The sequence below is a fragment of the Uloborus diversus genome, chromosome 3, assembly GCF_026930045.1.
Source record: "Uloborus diversus isolate 005 chromosome 3, Udiv.v.3.1, whole genome shotgun sequence".
Classification (NCBI taxonomy): Eukaryota; Metazoa; Arthropoda; class Arachnida; order Araneae; family Uloboridae; genus Uloborus; species Uloborus diversus.
In genome coordinates this window covers 161,857,622-161,873,006 of record NC_072733.1, presented here as the reverse complement: position 1 = coordinate 161,873,006, position 15,385 = coordinate 161,857,622, and the positions used below count along the sequence as shown (strand labels likewise).

General features: G+C 31.5%; 1 protein-coding gene across 1 annotated transcript in view; it reads right to left on the bottom strand.

Annotated features, from left to right (window-relative positions):
- The window catches only part of LOC129219021 (microtubule-actin cross-linking factor 1, isoforms 1/2/3/4/5-like), a 271,646-nt gene that overhangs the window by 175,385 nt on the left and 80,876 nt on the right, over window positions 1-15,385 (bottom strand). Inside the window, 7 exon segments of the mRNA XM_054853341.1 lie at window positions 6,884-6,973; window positions 6,975-7,103; window positions 8,380-8,463; window positions 8,566-8,728; window positions 10,994-11,136; window positions 11,138-11,185; window positions 14,772-14,910. Of these exon segments, the coding sequence (XP_054709316.1) occupies window positions 6,884-6,973; window positions 6,975-7,103; window positions 8,380-8,463; window positions 8,566-8,728; window positions 10,994-11,136; window positions 11,138-11,185; window positions 14,772-14,910 (796 nt within the window).

The following is a 15,385-nucleotide window of genomic DNA, read 5'->3' as shown; positions in this document are numbered from 1 at the left end:
TGAAAATACTCAAAATAAAGTCCGTAAAAAAAATTAACTGAATAAAATGTAATACAAACAGTTTAACTGAACAAAGTGCCAAAGCAAAAATAATAAATTTCAATTCAATGAAACAGAAAGGAAACATCCAAAAAATTTGCGATAAAGATATATATATGAATGAATCATAAAAAAAAACATGCTTGACATTTTGGTCCTATGCATATTTGCTTGAAATATTAAGTGCACTAAAAGATACACCAAAATAAGCAAGAATCAAGAAAGTAACTTCCAAAGTATGAGAGAAATCAAACACAAATGTATCAGAACTATTCCTCACTTCTGAAAACAATACATAAGCAATGTACTTTATAGTTTGATACTCCCAAAGAACATACATTCAAAGAAAAAGTTTCAAGTTCTTTTATTTGACTTTTTCAGATCGTACAATAACATCATATGTATGTCTAATTTTTAATCCCCTAAATTTAAAAGTTTGAAGATAAAACATTCAAGTAGAATGAATGATATTAACATAGTAGCACAAAATTGAAATCAATTTTTAAACCACTAGGTGTTAAAATATTACACCAAAGATTATTACATGCTACATCTTGATACTTCAAAAAAACCTTTTTTAAAACATGAATTGAACAGAGTTTTTAATTTAGTTATAGTATAAACGCAATGAATCAAACTACTAGTACTATGCACTAAAACAAAGTTGTTTGAAGTGCTCCCAAAATTGAAATCACTGAATGGCCCTAATAATTCCCAAATGCATCAAATTTTGTGAAGTGGATAAATGGATGGTTCAGGATAATTCTAGAAAAATCATGGATCAAAGAATTGCAGGGATACAGTAGTCAAATATTACCATTGAAGAGCCTGAAGTAAATAACAGTGGATCAAAAAAACAGTTGAGGGCAGATTTAGAGCATTAGAAGCCCTTCTAATGCTTAGTAATCATTGTACAAAACAAGAAAATGGATTTTTTTTAAATGCATAGTTATAAATTTATATTCAGAAGTTGACAGACTTGATGTTCCTAGCAAAAAATGAGCTTGAAGTTTGAGAAGAGTGTGTATACAATACTTCAAATACTGAAATCTGGAAGATCAAAAACCTAATGCTTGAAAATTTTTGGGTTTTGCTGTTGGAAATTAGTATAAATAAATAAATTTGCAACACAATAAGAAACTGCTTTCCTTTGGGGTACAAATATCTTGTCTGGAGACATCAACTATGAAGTTCAAATGGGAAACTTAATTCATTAAATGCTCAATTCATTTACACAGGTATGACATTTTTACACATATATTTGCATTTTATAACTGGAATTTTAAGTATTGGCTTTTAATTGTATTATTCAAATACAAAGAACCATTACGTACCACAATATTAAGTATCAACCGTCTAAAATATTTTTTTGAACTTGAAAACTAATGATTTGTATGCGTTGTGGGTACACACGCAACCTAGAAACATTTTTTAAATGAAACGAAAACTTTTCAGAAAGTTAATACTTCATAATATGATATGTAATGGTTCCTTATATTTAAATAGATTAAAAATAAAAGACAATTCCGAAAATAAAGTGCAAAAATCTGCGTAAAAATATCTCATTTGTGCAAATGAATTAAGCATAATGTAACTAAAGTAGGTATGAGGAAAACTCGCAATAAATTACAGTTTTCAGACTAGATTTGTTTTGCAAAGTAAAATAGTTACAATATGCAGAAGTAAATTAGCACTAAAACACACTTTGATTTCTTTTGTAGCTTTGCCAACTTTGACCATGTTGTAATGTTAACTTAAGTAACAGTTTAATGAATAATTTTATGCAGTATTTCAGATTAGTATTCAAATCCAGTGATGCCCAACCTTTTCTTACCTGAGGGATGTACGTGCCTTATATTAAAATGACTCTTGCTGGCCAGAACACACATAAAATTTTAAAAGATTTAAATTTCACAAAAAAAAAACAAAAAAAAACACAGGAAAATATGGAAAAGGAAAGAAAATTACAAATCAAGAAATATTGTTATCATTACTTGATATTTTTTCAAAAATTGTATCTGTTTTGCAGGAATCAATTTCCGAATATTTGGCTTCAAATTCGTAACTAATCAAGGTTTCTGATATGTAACAAACAAAACAACAGGCTACAGGGTCTGCATTGAGGGTAGCATGTTGCCCAGGAGCAGTAGGTTTGGCACCACTGTTCTAATCCAGTTGCAAAGACTTGCACGCACACACACACACAGACAAAGTGCATAATATAACATGTGCTTAAAATGGTTATAATTTGTTTCAGAACAATTTTTTTCTTTTCAAACTTTTTACTCAACAGTAACAAATAATTGCTCAATATTTTAGCAATTTACATTAAAAATGTTAACTATTGATTATATATATACAAATATATATAATCACTGGTGACAGGCACTATGCAGTAATTCAAAACTATGAGCGCAACTTCTTAGAAACTTATTTTGTCATAAATAGCACGTCAAAAAGCACTAATTATTAGGGTATTTAAATTAATAATCTATACATATAATAAAATAAGATGTTTGTGTGTGTGTGTGTGTGTGTGTGGCGCGCATCCCGGGAAAACGTGACTAGAAAGATGAAATTTGGTATACAGGTGTAGTTTTTGCTGAAGTTGTGCACCTCGGGCTTTGATTTTCGATATTTTAATTAGAAAAAAAGTTATTTAATGTTTTATGTGATTTTTAGCACTTTTAGTCGAACCAATCTCGCCACACAAATATTTTTTGTACTATAGGGTCGGAAATTTAATTTTAAATATGATGAACAAAAAAATTTTGAAAATAGAGCAATTTTTGTATTTTTTATAAATTTTTGAAAAACCCTTTATTTTGCATTTTTTTTCTGGGTTTTATATTTTTCTAATATCTTCCTGCGAGAAGTATCAAAGCTTCATTTCTAAAATTTAAGTTGGTAATAGTAAAAACATTTCGCCCTCTTCAGAAGAAAAAATTTCTTAAAAATACGCAATAGTTTTTTTTTTTTACAATTTTTTTAATGCTGAACACATCATGTCTTTCCACGCATCAGTCGAAAAAAGCGTTCTTCAATCTTCTATGGCTCTGACGTCACTACTTGGATTTCGCTTCGGTATTAACGACGGAATTTTAATCGCAAACAATGTTAATCTTTTTTTTTTTTTACTATATAGCTTACTTCTAATTTTATGACGTGATGACCACGTGTTTTTCCGGCAGCGCTTGCTTTTTTTCGTTCCTTTTTTTTTTGTTTTATTTAGGGATTGCATTTATTTCTTTTTCCATTCTCCCCCCCCCCCCCCCAAGCTGGACGTTTTGTTGTACCTATATTACGTTACATTTCATAGTTGTGCGCATTTAAGTCACTAAAAACAGCGAGATTTTTTTTTTCTTTGTCACTTACTTTACCTTGTTACTTTTGGCACAGTACGGGGAATTTTGGAGATAACTTTTTTTGTGCTCTACTTAAAATAAAAAAAGCGGTTTTTTGAGTGATCTTTGTTTTTATTAGGAAAAGATGAACTGGGAGGTTAAAATAAATAGAGATGGAAAAGAAATATTAGAGATAGATCGTAAAGGTAGATAGCCGCCGAAGGCGTCAATCTTGGTGTAAAAATGTGAATGGCACAAAAAAAGATAGAGATGGATTGATTAATACTGCTGCCATATTTATTTAAACAGCCGCCAAAGGCGGCAAACTTGAATTAAAATGGTAAATGACAAGTTAGACAAACAGCCGCCGTAGGTGGCTGCTTGCATAGAAAGGTGAATGGCGTAATAGAAGGCGAACCAGCTGGTCGCTGCAGGCGGCTAGTATTGAATAAAACAGTCACTTTTTAAAATTCTAATTTGACTCCTAGCAGTTAAAAAAATTATTTTGTAACAGATTTAACTTTGGGGTAGAAGAATTATGCATTTTAAATAATCAAGCAGCAAGCAGTTTTGAGAAACAACATAATGGGTACAGAAATAAGTTTTAATAATTTCCATGTAGAAAAAATATAGTTTGAACATGAAAATATTCAATGATTTTATTAAAATATTTTTCACTTGAAGCAACAAGCTTTGCCCATCTTTCCAGCAATAGTCATATTCCTGGAATGAAGAAGGCTATTTCTTGCAAAGCAATTCAGTTATCACACCATTTTTTTTTAATGCTGTCAAGTAAGGTGAAGCACTCAACAGTGAGTGCCAACTGCATTGACTGGGACAAATGACAGCATTGATGCAATGTCTGCTGAATATTGTGGGTGGAGTAGGACCTTCCATTACACCCTTTCCAGGCATGTATGGAGGTTGTTGACCAATGCGTGGTCTAGTGTTGTTATCGAGTTGCAAAACCAACTTTCCATACTCATTGCTCCATTTTTTTAAAAAGTTAGTAGAAATTTTCAAAAAAATATGTTTGTGGGTCAATATGATGCAATTCCTCAAGTTCTTTATATTAAAACTTTTGGGGCACCATCATTCTTTCTCATTGACATCAAAATGAACACTTTTAAAGCTTTGGAACCAATGTCTGCAAGTTGGCTCTGACAGAGCATGGTTGGTATAAATATCAACAAGCAAACTGTACATTTCTGCAGCGCTTTTCTTCAAAAGATAGCAGTGAAGAACATCCTTGCAAATGCTGCTGTTTTAGAACAAATTCCAACATTTGTGATGTGATTTGATAATTCAATGTTTTCCCTCTAATCCCTCTAAACCTAAGTCTCACATTGAAAAACAGCTTACATACACATATTTTTAAAAATCAAAGTTCCAAAAGCTAAGAAAATGTAACAAGCCATATAGGTAAATCATGGGAGCCTATCCCCCCCCCCAATAAATACCACAAGAATCCGTCTCCTCAAAAAAAAGGGGGAAAATACCAATGAAAACTCCCTAAAATTTTCAATGCCACTGACTGCTCTATGACGCTTTTCCGGTGGGCACCCCTAATTAAAACCATCTTAGGAAAATGATTAAAATATACTACTGTACCCAATATTAATCAAAAAGTTGAATAAAAAGTGGAAAACACATATTCAAGTATTCTGTCAACAGATTACTGCATTCTTCTTGAACTATTCACACAAAAATATAGACAAGTAAAAAAGGTATACATTACTAAACTCGATTCTTAAATAGCCGCCTGCGGCGACCAGCTGGTCCGCCTTTTTACGCCATTCGCCTTTTTACGCCAGGGGTGCCGCCTTCGGCGGCTGCTTAAACAATTTAGCGACGACATTAATCAATGTTTTTCTCTATAAATCAGTATTATCATTCGTTTTTTTACGCCAGTGTTGCCGCCTTCGGCGGCTGCTTAAATAAATTTCGTGGCGGTGTCAATCAATCTATATCTATCTATATCATTAATAATTTGAATAAAATATTTTCTAGATCTGTCTCCAGTTTCGTCGTTTGGAATATTTTTAAAGGAGGGGGAGGGGAGACACAAACGACGTACTCTTCATGCAAATTTTGTCGAAAAATCACAAAAAGCACTTCCACTTTTATGTGAAAGCATTGTTTTTTCAAAGTCATAGTGCATGTGGGGGAGGGAGGGGGGCATTGACACCCAATGTGCAAGCAGCCACCTACGGCGGCTGTTTGGCTAACTTGTCATTTACCTTTTTACTTCAAGTTTGCCGCCTTCGGCGGTTGTTTAAATAAATTTGGCAGCAGTATTAATCAATCCATCTCTATCTTTTTTTTTGTGCCATTCACATTTTTACGCCAAGATTGCCGCCTTCGGCGGCTATCTACCTTTACGATCTATCTTTACATTTTCTTATCCATCTCTATTTATTTTGACCTCCTCACCCATTTCCTAATAAAAACAAAGAACACTCAAAAAACCGCTTTTTTTATTTAAGTAGAGCAAAAAAAAAAAAAAAGCTCAAATTCCCCGTAGTATGCAAAAAGTAGCGTTTAACAAAGATAAAAAAAAATCTCGCTGTTTTTATTGAATTAATGTGCACAACTATGAAATGTAACGTAATATAGATACAGCGAAAGGTCCAGCTTGGGGGGGGGGGGGGGGATGGAAAAAGAAATAAATGCAATCCCTAAATAAAACAAAAAAAAGGAAAAAAAAAAGCAAGCGCTGCCGAAAAAACACGTGGCCATCACGTCAGAAAATGTAGAAGTAAGCTATATAGTAAAAAAAAAGATTAACATTGCTTGCAATTAAGATTCCATCGTAAATATCGAATCGAAACCCAAGTAGTGACGTCACAGGCATAAAAGATTGAAGAACGCTTTTTTCGACTGATGCGTGAAAGGACATGATGTGTTCAGCATTAAAAAAATTGTAAAAAAAAAAACTATTGCGTATTTTTAAGAACTTTTTTCTTTAGAAGAGGGCGAAATGTTTTTACTATTACCAACTTAAATTTCAGAAATGAGGCTTTGATACTTCTCGCAGGATGATATTAGAAAAAAATAAAACCCAGGAAAACATGCAAATTAAAGGTTTTTTCAAAAATTCATAAAAAATACAAAAATTGCTCTATCTTCAAAATGTTTTTGTTCATCATATTTATAATTAAATTTCCGACACTATAGTACCAAAAATATTTGTCTGGCGCGATTGGTTCGGGGTCTGTGAGGTTAAAAGTACTAAAAAGTGCTAAAAATCACATAAAACATTAAATAACTTTTTTTCTAATTAAAATATCAAAAATCGAAGCCCGAGGTGCACAACTTCAGCAAAAACTACACCTGTATACCAAATTTCATCTTTTTAGGCCTTACCGTTTTCCCGGGTTGTGCGCCACACACACACACACACACACAAACATCTTATTTTATTATATGTATAGATTATATGTGGAACACTTTTCAAAAAAATAGGTTCAGAAAGAAGCATATTTTAATAACATACATACCTTCTCTTTATGCTGCTTCAAAAACACCTTTTTCAATTCTTCTAAATAGTCCAGCACAGTTTGTGTCAAAGTAGAATACTTTTCATTAAGGACTGTCTAATTCGTTTCCAATTTCTTCAGCTCCTGATGTGATGACTCTACTCTTTTGGAGACTAGCATCTAAGCTAGGATGCTCTTCTTCTAAGCTTTCTTTGTAATGCTTCAATCTGAGGTCATAGATCTAAAGGGACAAATTAACTTGTAACCCAGAACAATAACTGCATCATTTGGGAGAGCAGGCAGGCTCAAAGAAGTGAAGCATGCACAATTCCACAAATGAGCAGCAAACAGTACATGGGTGCGTTTATACATTCTAAAGAGCTAACAAAGGAAAAAGCAAAGCCATTACATTATACATGCTTCATCAGGCATGTATGATAACTATCAAGCAAAACAAATCCAAGCAGTTTCATTTCAAAATTTTGGAGGTGCAATTTAGAAGTCTACTATATAAGGAACATTTGATTAAAAAAATTAAGTATTGAACATTGCCAAAGACTATATATATATATATATATATATTATATATATATATATATATATATATATAATATTATATATATATATATATATATTATATATATATATATATGATCTTAAGTTGTCACATGGATTTAATGCCAACATAGCTTTTAAAAAAACACCAAACACTAATTTAAAATGCAAAACCATTAAGATAAAAGGAAAAACCCCAACATGCTTTGACTTGCTCAGTACAAAATCTGTGTAAAAGAGAATAACAGAAAGTGCATCAAAAACATGCAGTTCATTCAAACACTTGGAGAACTTCACGTTCAAGCAGAAGCAGAATACAGAAATATGAGCAAATTCAGTTTTAAAGCAGCAGCATAATTCATACCACAAAGCAGCAATAAGATATTCTACAGCAGAGCAGGTAATTGGCATTGAAAATGACACATTACAGATAACTTATACATAAAATTTATGGATTTAGCTTTTGACAAATATATTTTTACATGAATTGTAAACCGCAATATTAAAAAAATGCATTTAAAGAAATAAATGTGAAACGAAACTTAAAAGTCATAAAACAATTTGTTAATGCTACTCATAAACCCCTATTTATCTAGTCAAAAAATATAATAGCTTTTTATGTAACACTGCAAGATGTATGGATCTATTAACAAGACCTTTTTTTTTTCCTTAAATTTATAATAATTATAACTCAAATCTTAATAAATATATGCATTTCAAACACCTACATAGATACGTATATTAGATGTTTTCAAACAGAATTTTATTTAAAACTTCTACTAACAAGAGACTAAAAAAGAGTTTCATGCATTAATATAGCAGTAATAAAGCTAATCATGGCAAAATGTTCAGATTGACACAGGCAAGGAATAAATTTATAAGTTACCTCATGTAATTTTGAAACAAATGTTGTATAAACATTAAACCAGACAAAAATATTAAAACATTAGGCATTTTATTACCTTTGCTTCTCTAATGTATCTTGCTCCAAAAGCATTAGTCTCCTCAATGGACGAACTTCTATCAGCAACAGTAGAATATATATTCTATGAAGTAAAAGATTTTTTTATAATTCAAGAATGATTGCAAAAAAAAAAAAAAGGTTTATATGTGTATTTCAATATAAGTATAGAACAAGCATTACGTACCATAATTGGTTCAACAGTCATTTCAACTTCTTTTGTAGTCATTTTCTTCACAGTTTTCATACTGTTTACTTGAACAGTAGTTTCTGATATCCATACATTGTCTCTGTTAGCTTTGTCTTTATAAGTTCTAAGCAGCTCAGATGATGCCTCACAGCTTCTAAGCCTATTTAAAAATTAGAAAAATGATCAACACTTAAACTTAGTGAAATCCAGTAATCCAGTGGGAACAGAAATCATTTACAACTGAAAATATTTTTTCTCTATGAATTTGCATCCACATTTTTTATTTTACCACACATTTTGGAATAATTTAGAGTTAAAAGAAAACTTTCAAAAAAACATTTCAACTGAAAATAAATAAATAAAATAGCAATAAAATATCATTATTTTTAGAAAAAAAATATTATTTTAGATTAAAATAATACCTTTGAGAAGATTACTCACGTTAAAAATTTTAAATAAATAATAAATCGAAGTCCTGCAATCAGACCATAATGGTGACGCAAAAATTTCATGATTTTTCAAAGTGGTTAAACCAACAGTTTTTTGATTAACAGTCAATGTGTAGATAAGATTACAAGACATGAACCCTATAAATATGAAACTAACAGTGCTAAAAGGTTATTCATAACGATTAAAAGACATGTCTTTGTTGATAGAACCAAAAGCCACAGCCATGAAGTAAAATCCACATTTTAGGTTTCCCATTCAAGAATTCGGCTTTACAAAATGCAAATCTGATCATGTTTCTGAATCATGAGTCTATGAATTAGAACAAAGTGAATGGCTGAACCTTCAAAACAATTTTGCAAAGCCTAAACTCGCTATGGCCATGACAAAAACAACGTCAGTAATATACCTGATTTTAATGCCTTATATCGATAAAAGAAACAAACACTCAAAGGATGAATTTTAACTAGGATGAGACTTGTACAGGCTGACAGCCTCTGGGACAGTTTGAATAGCAAGAGTCTTATCTTCATTTGTCACCATGATTTCAGGAGATGTTTTGAACAATCTGCAGGAATATTGACCACAAGCTTTCCCAATCAAAGTGCATAGGTATTTTGCTTTACAAAAGATGGAAGAATTATTCCCCGAATCAAAAGAAGTACACAGCAGTTATGTTTGTTTAGTATTTAGGTGCATTTGTAACACTAATGTGAATCTAATTAAAAATAAACTATTTATGAAAGTTATCACCAGAAATTTTATCCTCTGATGCTACAGCCACCTATTTGGAAAAAATAAGTTACATAATGTCCCCTGATAACTTCTATACTATTTGACCTCTGATGCCCAAACTCCACATTCATCCTGGTCTTGTTCAGCAGTTTAAAAATATACATACCACATCCAGATCCCTATTTGTTGGGAGCAAAAACTTATAGCATCTTTATGCCAGGTATGCCGTCCTTGAATTGCTGTGCATTGTACATGGGATTAAATTATTTATACCTCACCATATTTTGTTTAAAAAAATGGATTGCAATCATTCAGTTTTAAAATATTCTCATAACTCACTATCTCATAAGTCTTTAACTAACATCAAAGATTGGCCCCTGTGTAGAACTTTTTCTGTGATTGCGTCACAAGCAAACCAAAAAAAAAAAAACATCATATAATGTTATAATGTATTAATGGTTTACATGTTTTTTTTTCTTTTGTTTTTTAAAGTTCAAAAGAGCACTACATGTAAAACCTTATTTATAGTGGAATATTAACTCAAGTTTTGTAATAAAAAGCACATCAAAAAACTATCTCAAACCATAAAGTTTTTAGTTTAAAAAACCAGTAAATTTTTTTCTGGGAATCAGACAATGGCACTCAAAATATTCAATAGTTTTTTTGCAATTGCAAAAAGTATATTTTGTTGACATTATAGTAGTACCAATGATATAGTGAATTGAAAAGATGAAAAATAGTTTTTACTTTAAGAAGACTAAAATTTGGTAGTAATTCAATCTATTAGGTATATGTATAAATTCAATTCATTTTGTGAACTGGATACTTCTGATAAAGTTGACACCACAAAAAGCAATCTGATGACCACAAAAATGATTGGCCAAGAAAATTTTCAGATTCTGTCGCAATAAATGTTAAAACTGATCTAAAAAAAAAAGTTTCTGTGAAATTTTATATTTTGAAAATGTCACACGCACAGCAGATGTACACAGCAGATGTTTACCCTTCTGCTTTTCAACTTTTAACTAATTTAATTTGCTACTTAATTTTGTTTTTCAAAATTTAGTACTAAAATTAATGTTTAAATATATTATGGCAAAATTATTAACTTGCAAATTTAAAAGTTTACTCAGTTCATCCATTTTTATTTTTTTTTTAAATATTTGGTTATCCCTTTCTCTGCTAATTTAGAACAAAATGCTTCAGTTAAAACACTGATTAACTATGTCTACAAAATTTTTACCTTTCAATAATTTGAGATCTTGCATTATCCCATCTTGTAACAAGTTTCTTAGCATCATTTTCAAATTTATTTACATCAGTTTGAACTGACTGTTTTAACCTAATTTTCTGCATCAAGCTTTTCACTTTTCTAGCTGACTCATGATACATCATCAATAACATTCTGAGACTCTTGCATATCAAACTGAAATGACTGAAAAAGTCTATAATCAGAAACATATTGAATTTACAGTTTGCAAACATTGAGACATTGAGAAGAATAACTATACAGTTGAAAAAAGCAAAACTGGGGACATTCTTCAGTCTCCAGTGACCAGGACCCATCATTTCTATATTTTCCATGGGTGGGGGGGGGGAAGGAATTTGTACAGTCAATGCAAATTTTATCGAGAAACAGCAAAAAAACATGTCCACTTGTATGCAAAAAAAAGTTAATTTCTCAAAGCGAGGAGGGGGGGGGGGGGGGGTAATTGACCCTAGTCTGAAAGAAAAACGTTCAGCGGCCTTTGAAGGACCACCCAAAGGGAAAGTTAAAGCTGTTACGCATGGGGACCTGGGGATGTCAAGTGACAAGTAACTGTTAATCCTTCAAATATTGTGTATAACAAACTCAAAACTAATAAAATATGACAGAAAAACTGACCAAATTTGAATTCAATCTGTACTATGTTTTTAATGGCACATTAACCCTGTGCTCACTCAATTTTTTTTAATAGAGTTGCCTATAACATGCATTTTTTGAAATAAAAAAACCATTGTAAAAATAGCACCTATTATTCACAAAAATTAAGTCAGCAAGATAAATGTAAAAACAAGGTTCAAGACAAACCCCTGTTTTGCATTATTGCACCCAATATATCACAAATCAGTCTTGAAAGCACTTTCTTGACTAAAATAGGAGATTTATAAATTGAAAAAATGATAGATTGATAATCTATGCATTTTTGTAAATGCATTACTGACAGTTAGATCAAGAAATGGAGGGAATAGGTTTTAACTATATGAAAAAAAACCTGATGTACTTGAAAATCATACAATATGCAAGTTATGCTAGTTACATTACTCATGGAAATTGTGATATAAACAGTCAGAGGCTTAACGATGCATGAAATTTAAAGCTTATCCAAGAATTGTAAGGAGTGACATGAGTGGGATAATTCTCCTTGAGCAAGCATTTTTACCATCAACACCCACTAACATAGCGTAGATTAGCCTATCCCACATATTTAGCTGTACAGTAGGCCTGTTTTTTCAATATTTTTAAGGGCAAGGATGTATAATCAATGCAAATTTTATCAGAAAACAACAAAAATCATGCTCATTTGTATGTAAAAATGTTAATTTTCCAAGCAGGAGAGGGGGGGAAAGCAACTGATTCCACCTGATCCCCTGATATTAGAGTATTGAGTCTGTTGTGTGTACCACAAGTTTCCAAAAAAAAAAAAAATTCAGGCCTGCAAACTACTAAATAAGCAAATAAAACTCAAAAACAAAAGATCAAAGTTAAAAAACCTGAAGGTAAACTCCCAATTATCCGCGGAATAGGGTGGCATGATAGCCGCAGATAATCCAAATAATAGATAAAAAGGATACTAGTGTATACAAATAGCTAAAAAATATGAATAACACTCACACCTACATTTAAACTATAGCTAAAAAAGATATGTTGAATGCAAAAAATATATGTAAAAGATAAAACGAACAATACAATCATAAAATACACCTGCAGTCCTCGGCTGGAATTGACTGCGCTGGCGGTGTATTTCATGTATTTCTGCCTTAACCCTGGCTATAGGGCGGTAACTTACTGAAAATACAATCATAAGCTTAAAAAATATTTGATGAAAATAATATTAGTACATACCCTCAAAAAAAAAATGTGAAAAGACTTGTGGATAATTTGAACCATGGATAATCTGACTGCCGCTAATTAAGAGTTTACTGTAATTCTCACCATTAGATACCCATATTTATTTTTCAAAAAAAAGTTGAAAAAGCTTATATACAAAGATCAATCATTGAAAATCCATCAACTGTCTAAATGCAGTTTTGACAATAGTTTGATAGTCATGCCGAACATAAATCTGGAATGGGACCAATAGTTTTGTTTTAAAAAATGATTTTAGAGTCTGGTCACATGATGATTCAACTAATGAATATTCATCACTTAAGGCAAAGTTTTAATCTTTTTAGGTAATTTTATACAAAGTTGTTTCGGACCCATAGTTGTATTTTCATTTTAGGGAAGAAGTTGTAAAGAAATATGAGAAGTCTTCCTAATTGGCTGTGAGCCACTGACAACTTTTGAGTAATGGCTGTTTCATAAGAGAACCCCCCAAAGAATGAATATTAAACTCCAAGATTTCTCTTGGCTTAGCCTCTACGATCTAGAACCAGGCTGTCAGAGGCCCAATTTGGGGGTTGAGAACCTCTGGTGCAGACAACAACTGTTTTTAATTACCTGACAAATTCACAAAACTGATTTTATAACATAACTATGCAATGTATACCATTGTCTACACTCTGAACTAATGTACTAGCACCAAAAAAAAGCTAGATAGTGCTATTTGTTGCTAAGTTAACAACATTTAATTACCTGACAAAGTTATAAAACTGATTTTATAACACAACTATGAAATGTAGTCCATTGTCTACACTCAGAACTAATGTACTAGCACCAAAGAAGAAGCTAGATAGTGCTATTTTCTGTACGTTACTGCTCTATAGCCAGAGCTAAGGCAGAAATACATGCGGTGTATTTCATGTATTTCTGCCTTAGGCCTGGCTATAGGGTGGTAACATACTGAAAATACCATGCCTTGCCTTGAATCTTTGATTTGAATCGAACCATTGCTTTGGTCACTCATCTGGTCAGTGCTAATTCTATATTAGCTGCCGGTTTGTTTGGCACCTTTTGGCTTCCTTAAGAGGTTTTTCGTCTCCTGCTGAGTCACTTCCTATGTCGGGCTGACGATTGCTAATAAGCACGAAACTGCAGTCCTTGGCTGGAATGACTGAGCTGGCACTATATTTCTAGATAGTGCTTTTTGTTGCAAAGTAAACGATCATAGGTATTTAGGAAAATTGGCAATATTTATCAAAGTTTCAAACAATATTAAAATAAGGTATTATGTGTGTTTTTTGTGAACTACCTTGGAAAATTAAAGAAGTAAGTGTTTCATGTTTACTATGTAACATTATTTTTGATCACTCTGTTTTTTTTTTGGCAATTAGCGTTGTTCTTTTTTTTTTTCATTTTTTTGTAATTTTCTTCACAAATATGAAGTTATCTCAAAAGTTAGAAAAATGTAAATTTGTTTATTTATTTGCTATTAATAGCAAAAAAAATCTGATTTTCTGAGTGACAAACGTTTAAAAGTTAAAATAATATCATGCTGATTTTCTTCAAGATGAACCAAGAAGGAGTTGAAGCATAAACAATGTAATGGTGGATATAAAGAGGTTCAAATCCAGCACTCTTTACAATCCTAAAACACAAATATATGTTAGTAAATAAAAAAACATTACATAAATGGAAGATTCATTGTCTTGTTGATATTTATGATAGTTGTCTTAATATTTGATATTGTAATAATACCCCATAAAAAACAAGGTTTCTATGATAATCAACAGGCATAGTTGAACAAAAAAAAAATCAGTTTCAATTTTATTGGGAGGGATCACAAAACCAGCTTATTAAAACACCAAGACATATAAATATTTCAGGAAAAAAAATTATTCTGTATTATTAAATGCTAAAGAAAACAATAAGAACATACCAAAAGTGTATCATGTAATTTTCTTAAATCTTCCAAGTTTGATGGCATTTTATCATAGGACGCTAACTGAATTTCAGTGCTCGATATAATTTGTGATGCTTCATTTAGATGAAGCAAGGCAACTTCAACAACTTTTAACCTGAAAAAAAAATGTCAAACCTATAATCATATGTGATTTAATAGAAAGTGATTTAGCAGAAAATCGGGGGAAATAATTTCGTCACATACGTATTGGCGTTTTGGAGAATAATCACAGAAACACAACCAAAAGTTTCTCCTTCAAGGGTTTAAGCATTTGTAACATGCATACTTTTTGTCAAAGTCTTATCACGTCCTTGTTTGTTCAGAAATTTCCAAACAGAGGACACAATATTGATCCAAAATTTTGTTTTTTAGACTTGTTTTCGAAATTAACATTTTTCATAAATAAAATACATGCTAGTCTTTATAATTGAGATTTTTTTTTCCTTGAGAACTCTGCTTAGTAACAGACAAACAGCTGATGAACAGACATTGAACCAAAACATAATTTCAAGTTATGTAATAAACATCTGAAAAGGTAAAATGAAGTGGCCACCATTGTCACATGGTCTATTACCAATTGATTTTGTGTG